This window comes from Rhipicephalus microplus, chromosome X (assembly GCF_043290135.1).
Source record: "Rhipicephalus microplus isolate Deutch F79 chromosome X, USDA_Rmic, whole genome shotgun sequence".
NCBI classification, from domain to species: Eukaryota; Metazoa; Arthropoda; class Arachnida; order Ixodida; family Ixodidae; genus Rhipicephalus; species Rhipicephalus microplus.
The window spans coordinates 49,923,467-49,939,500 of NC_134710.1; the positions used below are offsets into that span (position 1 = coordinate 49,923,467).

A 16,034-nucleotide genomic window follows, 5' to 3' on the forward strand; every position below is an offset into this window, starting at 1 on the left:
GAGAGTAGACACAAATTAGAACATAGCGGCCATTTTTTTAAATATGGGTTGTTTATTTACACGAAAATGAAATCATGTATTTACATAAAATTTAGAAATCAAGCCTGGGATTTGAGTTAGCGCCTAATTGTTTTTTTTATTCTGTCTTCTTTGTACCGGTCAAGCGGCTTTTGCGATTTAGTCTTACATATTGAACACAGGTACACGCTAAAAAATAATCACCCTTTACAAAAAGTCGAATGCCCTATACACTTAACTGTCAAGTAATTCAAATATATGAAACTTGGAAGGGGTGTCGCCCCAGCTTGAGCCCAAGAGCCCTTCTATGATTTACGCCGATGCTTCATCATGATCAAGCATCACCCTCAAAAACTGTTAGCCCTGCACGATACATTTGGGCTGCTTTTTGAATTTTCCCGCTGGCAGCAGGTTACCTCTTCGTTAACTTTAGTTTCTTCTCACTTATATCATATTTATTGCATAAACCACATAAAAGTTTTTATATTTATTGTCTGCTGTCACTAATAACCGTGACACAGTGCTTTCAAAACACGCTTAATTAACCCCTGGAGACACAATTTAAAACTAACCTCGTTAGCGACGACAGCGACAGTGTTTTGTGGCGGCGGGTAGTGTTACTAAGAAGCTAAGCCGCTGATTTTGACCATAGAGAAAGAAGAAGATTTATTTCGCACAGCCGTTCTGCGCTCTCTAGCATGTCGCAATGTTTGAATTTAGACTTCCCCGTGATCAAGCGTGATTTGCTACGCTCTCGGCGCGATTGCGCTCTGCGAGGACTGCGACAGAGCGCAAAGTGGGCGTCCGAGCTCGCGTACGTCCTGCGTGATGTCGAGGCGAGTCCGCCGGACCAGGCGGCGTCCGACGACGACGACGACTTGGACGACTCGTACTTCCTCGCCAAGAGCTACCTGGACCTCCAGGAGTACGACCGCGTCGCGTACTTCACCAAGAACGCCAGTGGGACGACGCGGTTTCTCCACTTCTACGCCAGGTACCTCTCGGACGAGAAAAAGCGACTGGACGACACCGTCGAGCCGATCACGGCTACGGACCGCGGGGCGAGCCAGGAGCTCAAAGACCTGCAGGTGTGTACTCGTTTTTCGTCGTTGCGACGTGCTATCTTGCCGCATTCGTGTCAACGGCGCTTGCGTCTGTTAGTGCGTTGTACCGGTGCCAGACTGTGCACCGATGATCGTTGTTGGTGTATTAAGGTTTATTTAGCCTTATTACTCGTGGGTTGTTCGTCTTGTGTCAGTGTAAGGCTCATTCGGCGTATGACAAATTGTGTTCTGATGCTGTGCTAGCAGCTGTGATAGACTGCTGCCTGCTGGCAGCGATAGATCATGGCAAAGATAGATATGTGGGGTTTAACGTCCTAAAACCACCATGATTATAAGAGATGCCGTAGTGGAGGGCTCCGGAAATTTCGACCACCTGGGATTCTTTGACGTTCACCTAAATCTGAGCACACCGGTCTACAGCATTTTCGCCTCCATCGTAGATAATGGTAAAGCAGCTGACAGTATGACCTAAAGCGAGTTTTTGGACTGCCAACATGAGTTTATCTCTTTGTGGCCTCTCGCTGTCTTAATTAAAAGGTTATTTGAAAATGTACACCTGAGCTTATTCTTCGTTGCTGGATGCAATCTGGAAGTGTTCAAGAGACGCTGTTCTCCGATGTGTTCCAAAACACAGCATCTTGGAAAAGGTATTCTGTAGACTGAATGAAACCATTTAAGTCCGTGGCTGTGTTCTTCTTGGTTCATGACTACTGGTTTATGGGGTTCAGCGTCCCAAAGTAGCCCGGGCAATAGGAGACGTCATAGTAGAGGTCTTCAGAAACTTTGTTTATGTGGGGTTGTTAAGCGTGAATTGAAATCTGACTGCTGCGGCAGGGATCAAGTCCATTTGAACCAGCAATTTCTGAACTTTCATTCACGTCAGAAATGTAGCATAAAGAAATGTATGAACATGTGCTGTAGGTTAGAAAATGATTTCACTGTAGTGTGTATCATATATTTTCTACAGAAGCATGGAAAGTTCAATGGCACTACTGTCGAATCGTAAAAATGATTTTGGGACTGTCGTTGTGTTATATGTGCATTTGTCTTGGTTACACGAAGAATATGAGAGAAGAAAATAAACTACCAAAAAGTGCCTGATCCTAATGTAAAGTTAACTGTCCATTAACAAAGCTCCTTTTCTAACTGGCCACATAGTGCCGGCTGTGAAATGAAAGCGCTGGTGGCGCTTCCTTAACTCTGTCTCTCCCATCACGTTCGACTACTTCTTGATGCTGCTGCGAATAATAATAGTCGTTCGTTCTACTCCCGGACGGTGCTGCTGCAATATTACGGACTCAAGATGCTACAACTTTCATGAATGTAGATTCATGTGCTCTTCATATTACCCGCGTTGTCCTTGAAAGCGTGACACGGTGCAGATTGGTGACCTAAAGTTGGAAGGGAAGCAAAAAAGGCACTTCTTTCATACCTGTCCTTGTCTAGCTTTGCTGTTTTGTACTTCACGTAGCAAGTGATCTTACTACGGGCTTGTCAGCTATTAGCTCGTAATAAGATCACATGCTACGCGATGCCTACAGGCAGAAAAAGACTATTCCGCACTCACCATCATGGTTACCGGAGGCACTAATTAATGCTCCTGCGTTCAATGCACATGTCATCATCATCAGCCTGACTACGTCCACTGCGGGACAAAGGCCTCCTCCATGTTCCGTCAGTTAACCCGGTCCTGTGCTTGCTGCTGCCAATTTATACCCGCAAACTTCTTAATCTCATCGGCCCACCTAACCTTCATTCTCCCCCTAACCCGCTTCCCTTCTCTGGGAATCCAGTTTGTTACCCTTAATGATCAGCGGTTATCCTGTCTACGCGCTACATGGCGGGCCCATGTCCATTTGCTCTTCTTTATTTCAACTATGATATTCTTAACCCCCTTTTGTCCCAAAATCCACTCTACTCTCTTCTTGTCTCTTAAGGTTACACCTACCATTTTTCTTTCCATTGCTCGCTGCGTCGTCCTCAATTTAAGCTGAACCATCTTTGTAAGTCTCCAGGTTTTCGCTCCATAGCTAAGTACCGGCAAGATACAGCTGTTATATACCTTCCTCTTGAGGGATAGTGGCAATCTACCTGCCATAATTTGAGAGTGCTTGCCGAATGTGCTCCACCCCATTCTTATTCTTCTAGTTACTTCAATCTCGTGGTTCGGCTCTGCGGTTATTACCTGCCCTAAGTAGACATAGTCTTTTACAACTTCAAGTGCACTATTACCTATCTCGAAGCGCTGCTCCTTTCCGAGGTTGTTGTACATTACTTTCGTTTTCTGCAGATTAATTTTAAGACCCACCATTCTGCTATCCCTGTCTAACTCCGTAATCATGAGTTGCAATTCGTCCCCTGAGTTACTCAGCAATGCAATGCCATCGGCGAAGCGCAGGTTACTAAGGTATTCTCCATTAGCTCTTATTTCTAACTGTTCCCATTCTAGGTTTCTGAAAGCTTCCTGTAAGCACGCGGTAAATAGCATTGGGGAGATTGTGTCCCCCTGCCTTACACCCTTCTTGATTGGTATTCTGTTGCTTTCTTTATGAAGCACTATGGTAGCAGTTGATCCCCTGTATATTTCTTCCAGAATGTTTATATATACTTCATCTACGCCCTGATTCCGCAGTGTCTGCATGACGGCTGATATTTCTACTGAATCAAACGTCTTCTCGTAATCTATGAAGGCTATGTATAGTGGTTGGTTGTAATCTGAGCATTTCTCTATTACCTGACTGATAGTATGAATGTGGTCAATTGTTGAGTAGCCTGTTCGAAACCCTGCTTGTTCCTTTGGTTGATTGAATTCTAATGTTTTCTTTACTCTGTTAGCAATTACCTTTGTAAATAGCTTGTATACTACAGAGAGCAAGCTGATCGGCCTGTAATTCTTCAAGTCCTTGTCATCTCCTTTCTTATGTATTAAGATGATGTTAGCGTTCTTCCAAGACCCTGGTACTCTTCCCGTCGGGAGACACCTCGTAAACAGGGTGGCTAGTTTTTCTAACACAATCTGTCCTCCCTCTTTCAGCAGATCTTATGTTACCTCATCCTCACCAGCAGCTTTGCCTCTTTGCATGCTCTCCAAAGCTTTTCTGACTTCTTCTATTATTACTGGTGGGGTGTCATCTGGGTTACTGCTAGTTCTTAAAGTATTAAGGTCGTGGTTGTCTCGGGTACTGCAAAGATCTCTATAAAACTCCTCCGCTATTTTAACTATCCTATCCATATTGGTAGTTATTTTGCCTTCTTTTTCCCTTAGTGCATACATCCGACTTTGCCTATCCCAAGTTTTCTCTTCGCTGCTTTGACGCTTCCTCCGTTTTTCAGAGCGTGTTCAATTCTCTCCTTGTTATACCTTCTTACATCGCATACCTTACGTCTATTAATCAACTTCGAAAGCTCTGCCAGTTCTATTTTGTCTGTTGTACTTGACACTTTCATGATTTGACGCTTCTTAATTAGGTTCTTTGTTTCCTGGGAAAGCTTGCCAGTGTCCTGGCTAACTACCCTGCCTCCAACTTCCACTGCACACTCCGTAATAATACTCGTCAGATTATCATTCATTGTATCTACGCCAAGGTTGGTTTTCTCACTAAGAGCCGAGTACCTGTTCTGCAGCGACACTCTGAATTCCTGTACTTTCCCTCTCAGTGCTAGCTCAATGCACATGTATATCTCATAAAATGGACGTGGGGATAGCCGTCATAGTAGCTTAGTTGGTGGAGCATCGGATGCATTATTCGAATATTGGTTCCCGCGCATGGCTACTTATCCTTTCGTACTTTTCTTTCTTCACATTTACATTACAGTTACTTGTAATGACATCCGCTATACATTCTTTGCCATCGTTGTCTTAGATCTCGGGAGAAATAGATATTAAATTACAATTTTCTTCAGATGAATTACTATACGTCATGCAAACCAATGTATTATAACATTAGTTTATATTTTCTCAATAAAATATTGAGTGTCTTGAAGTAACGTTAAGTCGCGTGTTTGATTTTGGCTGCAGAAGTTGCGTTTATATGGGGATAAAACGCTAGAGACCCTTGTATTGTGCGACATCAGTGCACGTTAAAGAACACCAGATGGTCACAATTTCTAGAACCTTCCACTAAGGCATGCCTCATAATAACATTGTGTTTTAGCATATACAACCATAATAATTATCATAATTGAAGTAATGTTTTAGTTGGACACATTTACAGACAGTTCTTCATTCGTGGTGTCTTAAAGGGTTTGACATCATCGAGGGTGTTTTGGGCTTCTTCTCTTTGCTTCTTGCCCACAGGCTGAGTTGAGGGCCCTGCGGCCCAAGCTGGACGGCTTCTGCCTCTACATCTATGGCGTGGTCCTCAAGCGGCTCCAGCTGCGACAGCAAGCTATCGACGTTTTCGTCGAGGCTGTGCAAGCCGAGCCCCTGCACTGGGGTGCCTGGCTGGAGCTGTCCTCAATGGTGGCTGACTGCGACCACCTGCGAAGCCTCGTTCTGCCCGACCATTGGATGAAGCAGTTCTTCCTCGGCCACACCTACCTCGAGTTGCAGCTCTGTGAGGAGGTGCTTGAGACATACGAGCAGCTGCAGAAGGGACCCTTCCTTGAGAGCACGTACCTTATGGCACAGGTTAGTACCTCAGGTCAGCATCTCCTGGTGCAGGTCAGCACCTCATGGTACTTAGGTCAGTACCTCAGGTCAGCACTTCATAGCATAGGTCAGCACAAGGAGCGGCAGTTAGCTTCAAAGGCATACTGACACAACTTTGAGACGTCTCGACTTCATGGCATAGGTCAGCACAAGGAGCGGCAGTTAGCTTCAAAGGCATACTGACACAATTTTGAGATGTCTCGAAAGGAACGCTTTTCATTTTCCTCAGTGTGCAGTGTCACTGCTTTCCACGCACCGTATTAAGAAAATGTGTATAAAACATTTTGCTTTCATATCAAAGTTCTTGTCGCTGAGCCTCAGCAAGCCAGCCCCATTGCTATAGACATTAGTTAACTGAGCCAACACAGTACCACTGAGCTTGCGAACTCTTCGCCTTGAACGCAGCCTAACAGCAGAAGCGACTGTCGGGGGGGGGGGGGTCACTGGATGACAAATCACTCATCGTTGTTTACATACAGCACGAGCACATGACAGATCTGCCGGTAGTACGTGGCAAATGGCTGTCTCCCCACTGCATCACACTGCAATGACACATCACGTAAAAGCCGCCCCCACAATGGTGAAAGTATTTTTTCAAGGTAGTGGTATAAAATATAGTGGACGTATTCCCAGTCACTACAGTGCTCTTTTCAGGGTTTTCTATGTTAGTGCTTTTACTTAGCATAACAATCAGAAAATATTTAACATTCGTTTCAGTACTCTCTCAGGCTCAGGTTTGAAATGCTTTGAAGGGGCTCTGAAACACTTTTTTGAGTAACCGTGGAATTAATACACTGGAAAAGCCTATTGCCTCTCAGATTCAATGCCGCAAAAATTTTAAGAATCCGTCCAGTACGAGCAGAGTTACAAATATTTGTCACACCCTGCAATCGCATTCTCTTTTCTCTAATCTCGACGAAAGCGCTGGAAGCTAAGCAGAGAGGGATGGGAGGGGCAAACAAAAAACGTCACGCTCGCCTTGTGACCTTGAGCACTTTTTTATTTTTCATCGAACACGTGGCTTTTTCACTGCGATCGCGCGTGCATGTGTGGACAAGTGAGAACTGAGTGCGCCATGTTGAAATCAGCCAATGGCTGATAGATGGGTCATATATGTTTGACTTTTAGGCATATTCCGTGATTTGTCGAGGGAAGAGAAAGTAATATTTAGCTGACTTTGACAATTTGTTGCGAATTCCAGGTCGCGTGCTGCGCTATTACATTTGGCTCGCGGGTTCTTGGAAGCCTCTACTACCGATGGGCAGCATTTTCTGACCATGCTCAAAAAGTGTTGCAGGGCCCCTTTAAGGGGATAGTGAATAGAAAAACGATTTCCATGATATTATTAGGAGAGGCACTGCTCTTAAAAAAAGTTTTTATTTCTTGATTGAATTTTATTAAACTTGGTGAGCTTATGCATATATGTGTGCTGTCATTAAATAACCAAATATTTTTCTTGTACAAGGTGTAGTTTCTAAAATACAGGATATTTCGTGTGCCTTTTGGGGAGCAAGATGTTTTTTAAACTGAGAGAGCTACCAAGTAAGTTGACATATCACACTAATTTCGAATCAGGACTGTGTGCAGTGCAACAAAATTGGATGCTCTAAATCAATTTGAACAAAAGTTATGGTATGTTGAACATTTGTGTGCAAGTCAATTTCAAGCTATAATTTCACTGGCAGCTGTTCAACATTCCATACCTAACTAGAATTGACGTTAGCCCAACACGACGGCTGTATGATAGAAGTAGATATGTAATGTTTATAAAATTGAATTGCCCCCCCCCCTCATCTTTTTTTACATTTCACAAACATTGCGATCTATTTGAAAAGTAGTTCCTCGACCTGGCTTGGCTCTTTGGTAGAATACTTTATTTACACGCAGAATGCTGGGGTTCGATTCCTGCTGAGACCCTGTTATTTATTGTATGTGTTCATTGGGTCAACCCTGCTGATGTCAGCTTTTTCTTAACGCTCATCTGTTGAAATTACCAAGGTGTGTTCTCGCCTTCCCAGGGAGTTACTAAGTTTCAGTCACCTGTGGCACACACGTGCATACCAGTGGCACACGCGCGCCCACAGGTATGAGTCACTGTTTAACGGGAAGTGTTTGACGATGGACGTGATGGGATTGTCACATTATTCAAGTTTTGACTAGCGCTTCATATTCGTCAAACCATCTTGTCCTCCCATATTAATTTGGGTTGATGCCAAGTTAAGGGGGTGATCACGAGAGCACCCAGTCGTAAGCAGCTAGAGAGACAGATGGACGGGCGGATGCCAAAAGTGCTTGCAGTACGTAAAGAAATGCTTTGCATTTAATATTCAAAAATTTATTATTTGCAGACCCCTAGTAAACAATAAAAATGAATTACAATGTCTTCAGAGGGAGCTAGCAACTTCAACATCAAAAATGAGAGAATTCTCTTGAGCTAATGCAGCCAAAGTATGTAAAATGGTTGACCAAGTTCATGCTGACATGCCGGTGCTTTGGATGATGAAGGCAATAGAATAGAAAGCTGGACTAGTTGAAATGCTTGCATGGTTGATGCATGGTAGAGACGATTACAAAAGGAACATGCAGCGCTGGTCCTGTGCGTTCCGTGTTTCTTTCACGGAACACAGAGTGCACAGAATGAGCGCGTGCTGTGCAATGAATCCTGCCAGCAGCTATCCAGCCGTACTCCGAAAACGGGCCACGTGTTTAAGGTTGCACTTGAATCTCTGAAGCCTTATATTACTCCTATGCGCATTTCTCATGTTTGAAGATAGGAAAATAAGGCAGTGGACATGCTGTAGTCTAGTCTTTTTGCAACAATGTAACTTGTGAGTAGGCATCCCCATCACTAGCCTACTGTAAAAATAGGCACAGGAATCGGCTAAACCCAGCAGTGGACATATGGCTGGCCCCGAGTGTTCCTGAGCCTTGCGCCGATTCGCTAATGCAAGGAAAGCAAGTGTAGCTGCATTTCAGTGGATCAGTTTTTCATGTAAGCTTATTTTAAAGTTTATTGCACGTGAATGTGAATGTAGAGAGAATCGAATAAAAAATGCTCGCATAAAAGCGAGGAGAGATGGCGTTCCGTGGCACTTAACAGAGCCTAGCAGGGTTCCCTGAGGCCAACATGCTTGACAACCCCTGCTTTAAGAAAATACTACGTCTGTGACCTACAGCACTCGGGAGGTTCAGTTTACGCACTTTCAGTGGTCACCACGAACTATGCTCGAATTGAACAGAAAATTATTGATGTGGTGGACATCGTAGGCATTCGGGGCATTTTGCTTCCTCGAGACATCAGTGGCACTGATGTTGTTCCGCCATGTTCTTATTTTGACATCAAACCACTTTGCAGCTCAGCATCATCTTGGCAGTCCTAGCAGCCTCCAAACAAACGAATGATCTTAGTGATAGCGATGAACTAGAGTCCTTATTTGGGCGGGTTGGTGCATATTCAAGGAAACAGAAAACAGCGCGAAAGAAGGGGCAGTAACACAGACCGACCCGGGTTGTAAGTCAGCTCTTGGTTTGTGTGTCATTGTCGCATGTCTTGCGCTGTTTCCTGTTTCATCAAATAACGATGCTTTGCCTGCTGCGTAACCTGATGAGGTCAAACCTGATGCCTTGCCCCCCGGCGTAATGGCTGCTGTCCATTACGGTAGATAGACATTGAAAACCAGTGGGAATTATGCCTTACATCTAGGAATTTTCAACTGTTATCACCACCACGAAGTAGTCATTGTCTGGTGGTGCTCACACTCGAAACCTGTAATTCGACAAACATGCTACTTCCCCTTCCGCACTTACATTCCGAATCCCCCAACACCACCCGAACCACTCTCTTTTTTATTTTTGCTTACTGCTTTCTCTTTCCTTTTGACTCACCGATTTCGCCACACCACCCCCTTCACCGACCCCCTTTGTGCACTTCTTCTTTCCTCCTCTATTTAAACTGGAGGAGAAGGTAGAAGCATGAAAATGCATGCTCTAAGATAGGCCATTGCAGCCTTGAAAGAGACAAGTCTGCTTGTTGGAACATTGACTCCAGTGACAGCGCCGCATTCAAAGTGTTTTCAATCCCTTCAAGCTACCATATTTCCCCTGAACTTCTACCTTATTTAGATTTCACTGCAAGAGTAACATTGTGGCATTTGTGCACTTTTGATGGCGCAGGTCGCCATCTCCTACCACAACATGCGGGTAGTCGACAAGGCCATCGAGTGCTTCCAGAAGCTGCGCAAGGTTGACCTGTACCGGCTGGACAACATGTACATCTATTCCAACCTGCTCTACGTCAAGGAGCTGCGTGTTGAGCTGAGCCACCTGGCCCATAGCGTGTGCGCCATTGACAAGTACAGGCCCGAGACATGCTGCGTCATCGGCAACTTCTACTCGCTCCGCTCGCAGCACGAGAAGGCCGTCCTCTACTTCGGCCGCGCGTTGCGGCTCAACCCGAACTACTTCGCGGCGTGGACTCTCATGGGCCACGAGTACATGGAGATGAAGAACACCAATGCCGCCATCCAGTCGTACCGGCAGGCCATCGAGGTGAACCGCCGGGACTGTCGGGCCTGGTACGCTCTGGGCCAGACCTACGAGATACTCAAGATGCCGAACTACTGCCTCTACTATTACAGGTCAGTTCAGTGTTCTCTTTCATGCCCCGTGATGTCATGGTGTCTTACAACGGCGTCATCATGTAACATTGTCCCTTAGTCAAGGGTAGAGTTGTGCACCCGCCACAGCCCATTCTTGGTCACGCCGTTCACGTTGCCGCCGAAAACCTGCGAAGGACCACGCCGCCGCTGCGCTACTATTATTCTTATTTTATTCGAGCGAGACATTTGGCCATAAAATACATCACCTCACCTTTTTTTCCGCAGGTTTGATACTTTGAAAGCAGCGTTTACGGTGTCTTGCCTACTCCCTTGTGTCTGTGTTTGCATGCCGTGGCAACATTAGGGCCTTAAAAGATCTTTTGATGACACACAATTGAGCAGGTTCTTCTTTCTTGGCGTTTCCTCCCCTTTTTTTGCACTCTTAGTGATGTCAAAATGGCGATTCACGTGGCATCATTAGGGCACATGCTCTCGAAAGGTCCATAAACAAAAAGTAAAGGTTTTGAATTGTCTCGAACTCTGTTTTGCCATGCCTTCGCCCCCCATACGTCCCCATTTCACATAACATTGAAATGAGAGCCACTGGTGGTAAGGTGGCAGAAACTGTGTCTTAAGTTTTTTCATTGTATTTATTACAATGGAAATGCCATTCACCCTCTTGATTATCTGTTTGCACCAACTAACGTCTCAAATCGATGAGACCATTCACGAAAAATACTGAAATACCCCTACAAAACCCACTTTTTTGGTAGTTCTCTTTTGTAAAAACATTACAGGTGTGGAACTGTCTACCGTATGATATATTCAATGAAACTTATTATGAATCGTTTTTTTCTTCCTTGTAACAACGCCTACAATATCACTGCCACTAAGAATGTTTTGTTGTCTCGAAGCGTGTGGGTGCTTGCAAATGCATGACTGTGACGTTGTTTGCAATTTGTGACGCTCACCATTATTGGAGTGTTTTTTTAAATATTTTGAGTTTTGTTGTATTTGTTGTATCTATTGTATCGATTGCAAACTATGTAGTGAAATTACTCATGCGTACCTCCCCTATGAAATGCCTTACGGCGATGTAGGTGAAATGTAAATAAATAAATAAACTGGAGTACCCGATGAATTTGTGATTTTGCTGCATTTTGAGAGTTTTCGATTGCACAAGCGGAAATGACAAGAGTCTATAGCCTACAAGCTGGAAATCTACAGCCTGCTATGCCAATATGATGTTAATTTCCTACTTTTAACCTATCAAACATGGGTGCATGTTTTATTTGGAGATGTGTTCAAATGGGGCAACTGTGAAATGACTTTCGATATCTTGTCTGTCTCTTGCATTATTCGATCTGTCGGATAATCTAACCAGTTTTGTTAGTCTTGTAGCAGTAAAATTTAGGACTGTGCAGTGAGCCATATAAACAAAAATGATTGGTGGAACCTTCAGGGACAGGAAGAGAATAAACTAGATCAGGGAACAATCTAGCGCGGTGGAGTAGTAGTTAGGGTGCTCGGCTGCTGGCCTGATGGTCACGGGGTCAATCCTCGCCACGGCGGTCGCATTTCGAATGAAGGGCGAATGGTAGAGGCTCACGTAATGTGCGACATCAGTGCACATTAACAAACACCAGATGGTCAAAATTTTCACAGCGCTCCACTAACGGCATCTCTCATAATCATATGGTAACCTTAGCATGTAAAACTCCAGATATTATTATTAGGTCAGGGAACAAACGGGTGTTACGAACATCTAACTCAAAATCAGAAAGAAGAGTTGGGCATGGGCAGAGCATGTAGCATGAAATCATGAGAACCACTGGTTATTGAAAGTAACATGCATTTCAAGTGAAAGCAAGCACGCGAGCAGCAAGCAGAAAGTTGAGTGGGAAGATAAGGTTATGAAGCCTGCGAGAGAAAACATGGCGTCAGCAAGCACAGGACCGCATTCATTGGTGAAACATGGAAGAGCCCTTCGCCTTCTGTTAGGCAGAGCCAGACTGATGTTGATAGATGTCAAGTTAGTGGATGTCGACTGTATACTGTACACTCAAACGTCAGTATAAGAAACCCGGATATAACAAAATATCCGTTAAAACGAAGTAAATGAATATTATTTCAGTATAGACAGTGTCAGGAATATACCTTTATAACAAATTTTTGGTTTTAATGGACTTACTTTCATGTAATACCCTTGTCACACAGGTAAGCTTTACCACTGTCATACTCAACTGCATTTAGCGGACTTAACTGCAGTTACCGTAAACCACACAAAGGCGCTGTCACACGCTTGTAGCATGGACCAACTTGTATGCATATAACAAGCATAGCTTTAACTTTAGTCAATGATGACGTTGAAAATGCATAGTGCCATTAGTAGCAAATGATTGCACAAGTTCAAGAACAGCACCATTCTGCGCAAAAACGATTTGTTTCCAATCTGTAGCTTTGCGTTTGAAACGACCCGGTAGCAACCAAGCTGCGTAGCCGCACGTCGTGGTACGTGTCTCGTTGTCAAGACTCATTAAAGTAGCAAGTCTTCCGTGGCAGTGCTTATACACATAACTTGTACACACACTTTATCTTCCAAAATGCGTATCAACATCTGCATCATCTCAACGGTCCAGTTGACTTGCTTCTGGCTGGATAATTCACTGGGAGCCTAGTGGCTCCTGTTCGACGAGGGGGTTGCCATGTTGTCAGTTTACGACGCTAACAGAGCTTGCCTACCTCCATATTCAGAAACGTAGCAGAATAACTACAGTTATGTTTGTCGTGTGACTAGGTACAACTGCCATTGGATTTAATAGCCGTTGTACTTAGCTGTGGCTAGACTACCCGTGTGACAGGGGTATAAGGTGTAACTTTGCTATAAGGAGGAGGTTTGACTGTGTACGGGCAACATGCAGGCAAGCACAGGAGCTGCGGCCCAATGACTCGCGCATGATGGTGGCACTGGGCGAGGCGTACGAAAAGCTGGACAAGCACCACGAGGCCAAGAAGTGCTTCTGGCGGGCCCACTCTCTCGGTGACTTTGAGGGGCTCGCCCTGTTCAAGCTGGCGCGTGTCTATGAGTGCCTCGGCGAGTGTGAACAGGTGTGGTTCACTTTTGCGTTGTCATCGTACGGTTGCATGTTACTGTTCATCCCATTCTGTAAAAGCTTTGAAATGCATTCATTCAAGCGTCCCAAGGTGTATCGGGGGGCAGTGGTAACGCAACATGTATGAAAATAACCTTGGAATGGCCTCAGATGAACACTGCAAAAACATTTTGTCTTAAGCTATTTGACTTTATATGCGAGAATGAAACTGGGATTATGGCATCTCTATATTTGCATGTCCCGGATTATGTGTCATCCTGAAGTAATCATGAGTGTCAAGATGAAGAGTATCTACCAGGGACAGACCTTCCTAAATCTTTCTTTTTGTTGGTTTTATGGGACTGGGACCTGTTGTTGTGCGAGGTTGCAAACCAAAAGACTGACTTGTTTTAGTGCGAGCACAATAATGCCGTTGATGCTGCGAATCTTGTGTGACTAAAGAAAAGATAGAGAACCTCTCTTTTGTGACTCTTCTCAGGCCTGCGCAGCATTCACCGACTACGTACGGCAGTGCGAAAGCCAGTGCTACCGGGCAGACCGCGAGGACCTGGCTCACGCCTGCCGCTTCCTGGCCAGGCACCACCTGGCCCAGAAGGACCTGGATGCGGCGTATGAGTACGCGCACAAGTGCACCGAGTTTCCTGAGACCAAGGAGGAAGCGCGGGGCCTGCTCAAGCAGGTGACGGACGCCCGGGTGCTCCTTGAACAGGACGTTGCAGGCGGGGACATGCATATCGAGGAGGACGAAGAGGACGACGACTCGCTCCTCACCGGTCGAGACTTGCTTGTCTGCGAGGTCACGGACATTGGGGACTTCAGGACTCCGAACAAGTGATCGCTGTTGTGTAGATGAAAACTGAGGCAGCGGCTAGTCCAATGACATGTGCGTCTTTACACAGCGCTTGTGTTTCATCATTTTTCTTATTCTTACATTTTGTTCATTCTTTCACACGCTGTGCAAAGCTCGCAGATGGGACACAGGAAATGGGATGTGTGATTTGAGGATTAAGGGGGCGACGAGAATTACTCGATGTGCCGCTTGGACAAGACTTCGTCACCTGCGACATCGCGGATGTGAGGGAGGCTCTTAATTAGGGGTGTGCGAATATGAAATTTTTCGAATACGAATCAAATACGAATATTCATGTTCGAATATCGAATCGAATATCGAATATCAAAGGACAAATGCCTCTACAGTTACAATAATTTAAGATGTATTTATCTAAAAAAATACACAACAGCCTGTCTGTTAACGCAACATACACTGTTATTTGGAACACAATGCAAATAATGACTAGCTGTTATCATGAAACATAATGACTACATGTTATCATGGAGGAATATGAGTTGCTCCACATTATCAGGCAGGAGGCGCTCCCTCCGAACAGAGACAACCTCCCCTGCCACTGAAAAGGCACGCTCGCTTGGAACTGAAGTGGCTGGTATGGGCAAGTACTTGGGGCAAAGCTTTGCCAGACTGGGGTATCTGAAGGTGCCCACAGTCTGCCACCAGTCACATGGGTCACTGTATTTCTTCAGTAGGGCTTCTTCAGAATACGCTTTCATTTCCCATTCTGAAGTAGACAGTGGTGTACTTGCTACTTGACTATTTGCAAGATTATCAAATGCACTCCAAACATCAGAGGATGGCTTCACACACTGTTGTGGCTCCTGCACTTTTGCTGCTGGCTGCACGACTTCCACAGCAGGGCATAGGGCAACCTCCTGAAGCACCAGATCTTTTAGCCACACCAACTTTTGTTTGTTGTTCCTGAATACCGTTGACTTGAAGCGTGGGTCCAAAAACATAGCCAAGCATGCTTCATATATTTTCAATATATTCATATATGAATATATTCATATATATTTCATATATTCAATATGTTTAGAATGCAGTCCAAGTTATTTAACGCATACTTGCCGGGAATACGACATAACTTAGCAATAAAGGACTAACCGCTTTCGAGCATGTTGTATAACTGTGCGACTGCTCACGTGCGGAACTTCCTTGAAAAAGGAAATAAATGCAACGTCATGGTACAAATTACCACTAGAACTCTTTTTGTCACTTATTATGTTTTCTAACCGAAGCGTTTGCCGACGGTGACGAAGTTTCTGCTTTAGCACGCGCGTGCACGGTCGTGCGTTATCAAGCGATGTTTTGATGAGAGAACGCGGCAACGATTAAGCTTCGTTCCTGCACACGAGGTCCCGCATAGTGAACGTGTGGTAGTGCAGCACGTTACGGCGGCATAAGAAAAGCGTGCAATACGTTTACAAGAACGTCAACTTTGCTGCTGATTGTTGAACGTCGCTGGCCGACATAGTGCCTCCGTGCACTTCTGACGCTAGTCGCCCCTCTGGGCAACGTTTTGATATCTCTGAACCCAGCGCAAATGTTAAAGAAGAGTTATTTTCCGCATGATAATCCAATCAAATATTCGATACCACCACATCAATAGGGGAATCATACGCAGGTTGATGTGAAATGGACAGCACTAAATTGTGCATACCTGGTGTAGATCAAGAATTTCCACTCTGGAACTTGACGAGAAGCACCAGTGCAGATAAGCACATAGCGACTATCACT

At 44.8% G+C, this 16,034-nt stretch overlaps 1 protein-coding gene across 1 annotated transcript; it reads left to right on the forward strand.

Annotated features, from left to right (window-relative positions):
* The first annotated feature begins 544 nt into the window (after nucleotides 1–544).
* On the forward strand, nucleotides 545–15,491 carry LOC142775185 (uncharacterized). The gene is made up of 5 exons (XM_075876527.1): nucleotides 545–1,106; nucleotides 5,380–5,712; nucleotides 9,907–10,370; nucleotides 13,253–13,439; nucleotides 13,923–15,491. The coding sequence occupies exons 1-5, from the start codon at nucleotides 717–719 to the stop codon at nucleotides 14,277–14,279; spliced, it is 1,731 nt and encodes a 576-aa protein (XP_075732642.1). The 5' UTR covers nucleotides 545–716; the 3' UTR covers nucleotides 14,280–15,491.
* The last annotated feature ends 543 nt before the right edge of the window (nucleotides 15,492–16,034 follow it).

What these genes read in the sequence shown, in the direction of transcription:
- LOC142775185 (XM_075876527.1), top strand. Translation starts at nt 717, where the DNA reads ATGTCGCAATGTTTGAATTTAGACTTCCCCGTGATCAAGCGTGATTTG. An exon ending in TACTGCCTCTACTATTACAG is followed by an intron (nt 10,371 to 13,252) that starts GTCAGTTCAGTG and finishes GGCAACATGCAG; the next exon opens with GCAAGCACAGGAGCTGCGGC. An exon ending in GCCTCGGCGAGTGTGAACAG is followed by an intron (nt 13,440 to 13,922) that starts GTGTGGTTCACT and finishes GACTCTTCTCAG; the next exon opens with GCCTGCGCAGCATTCACCGA.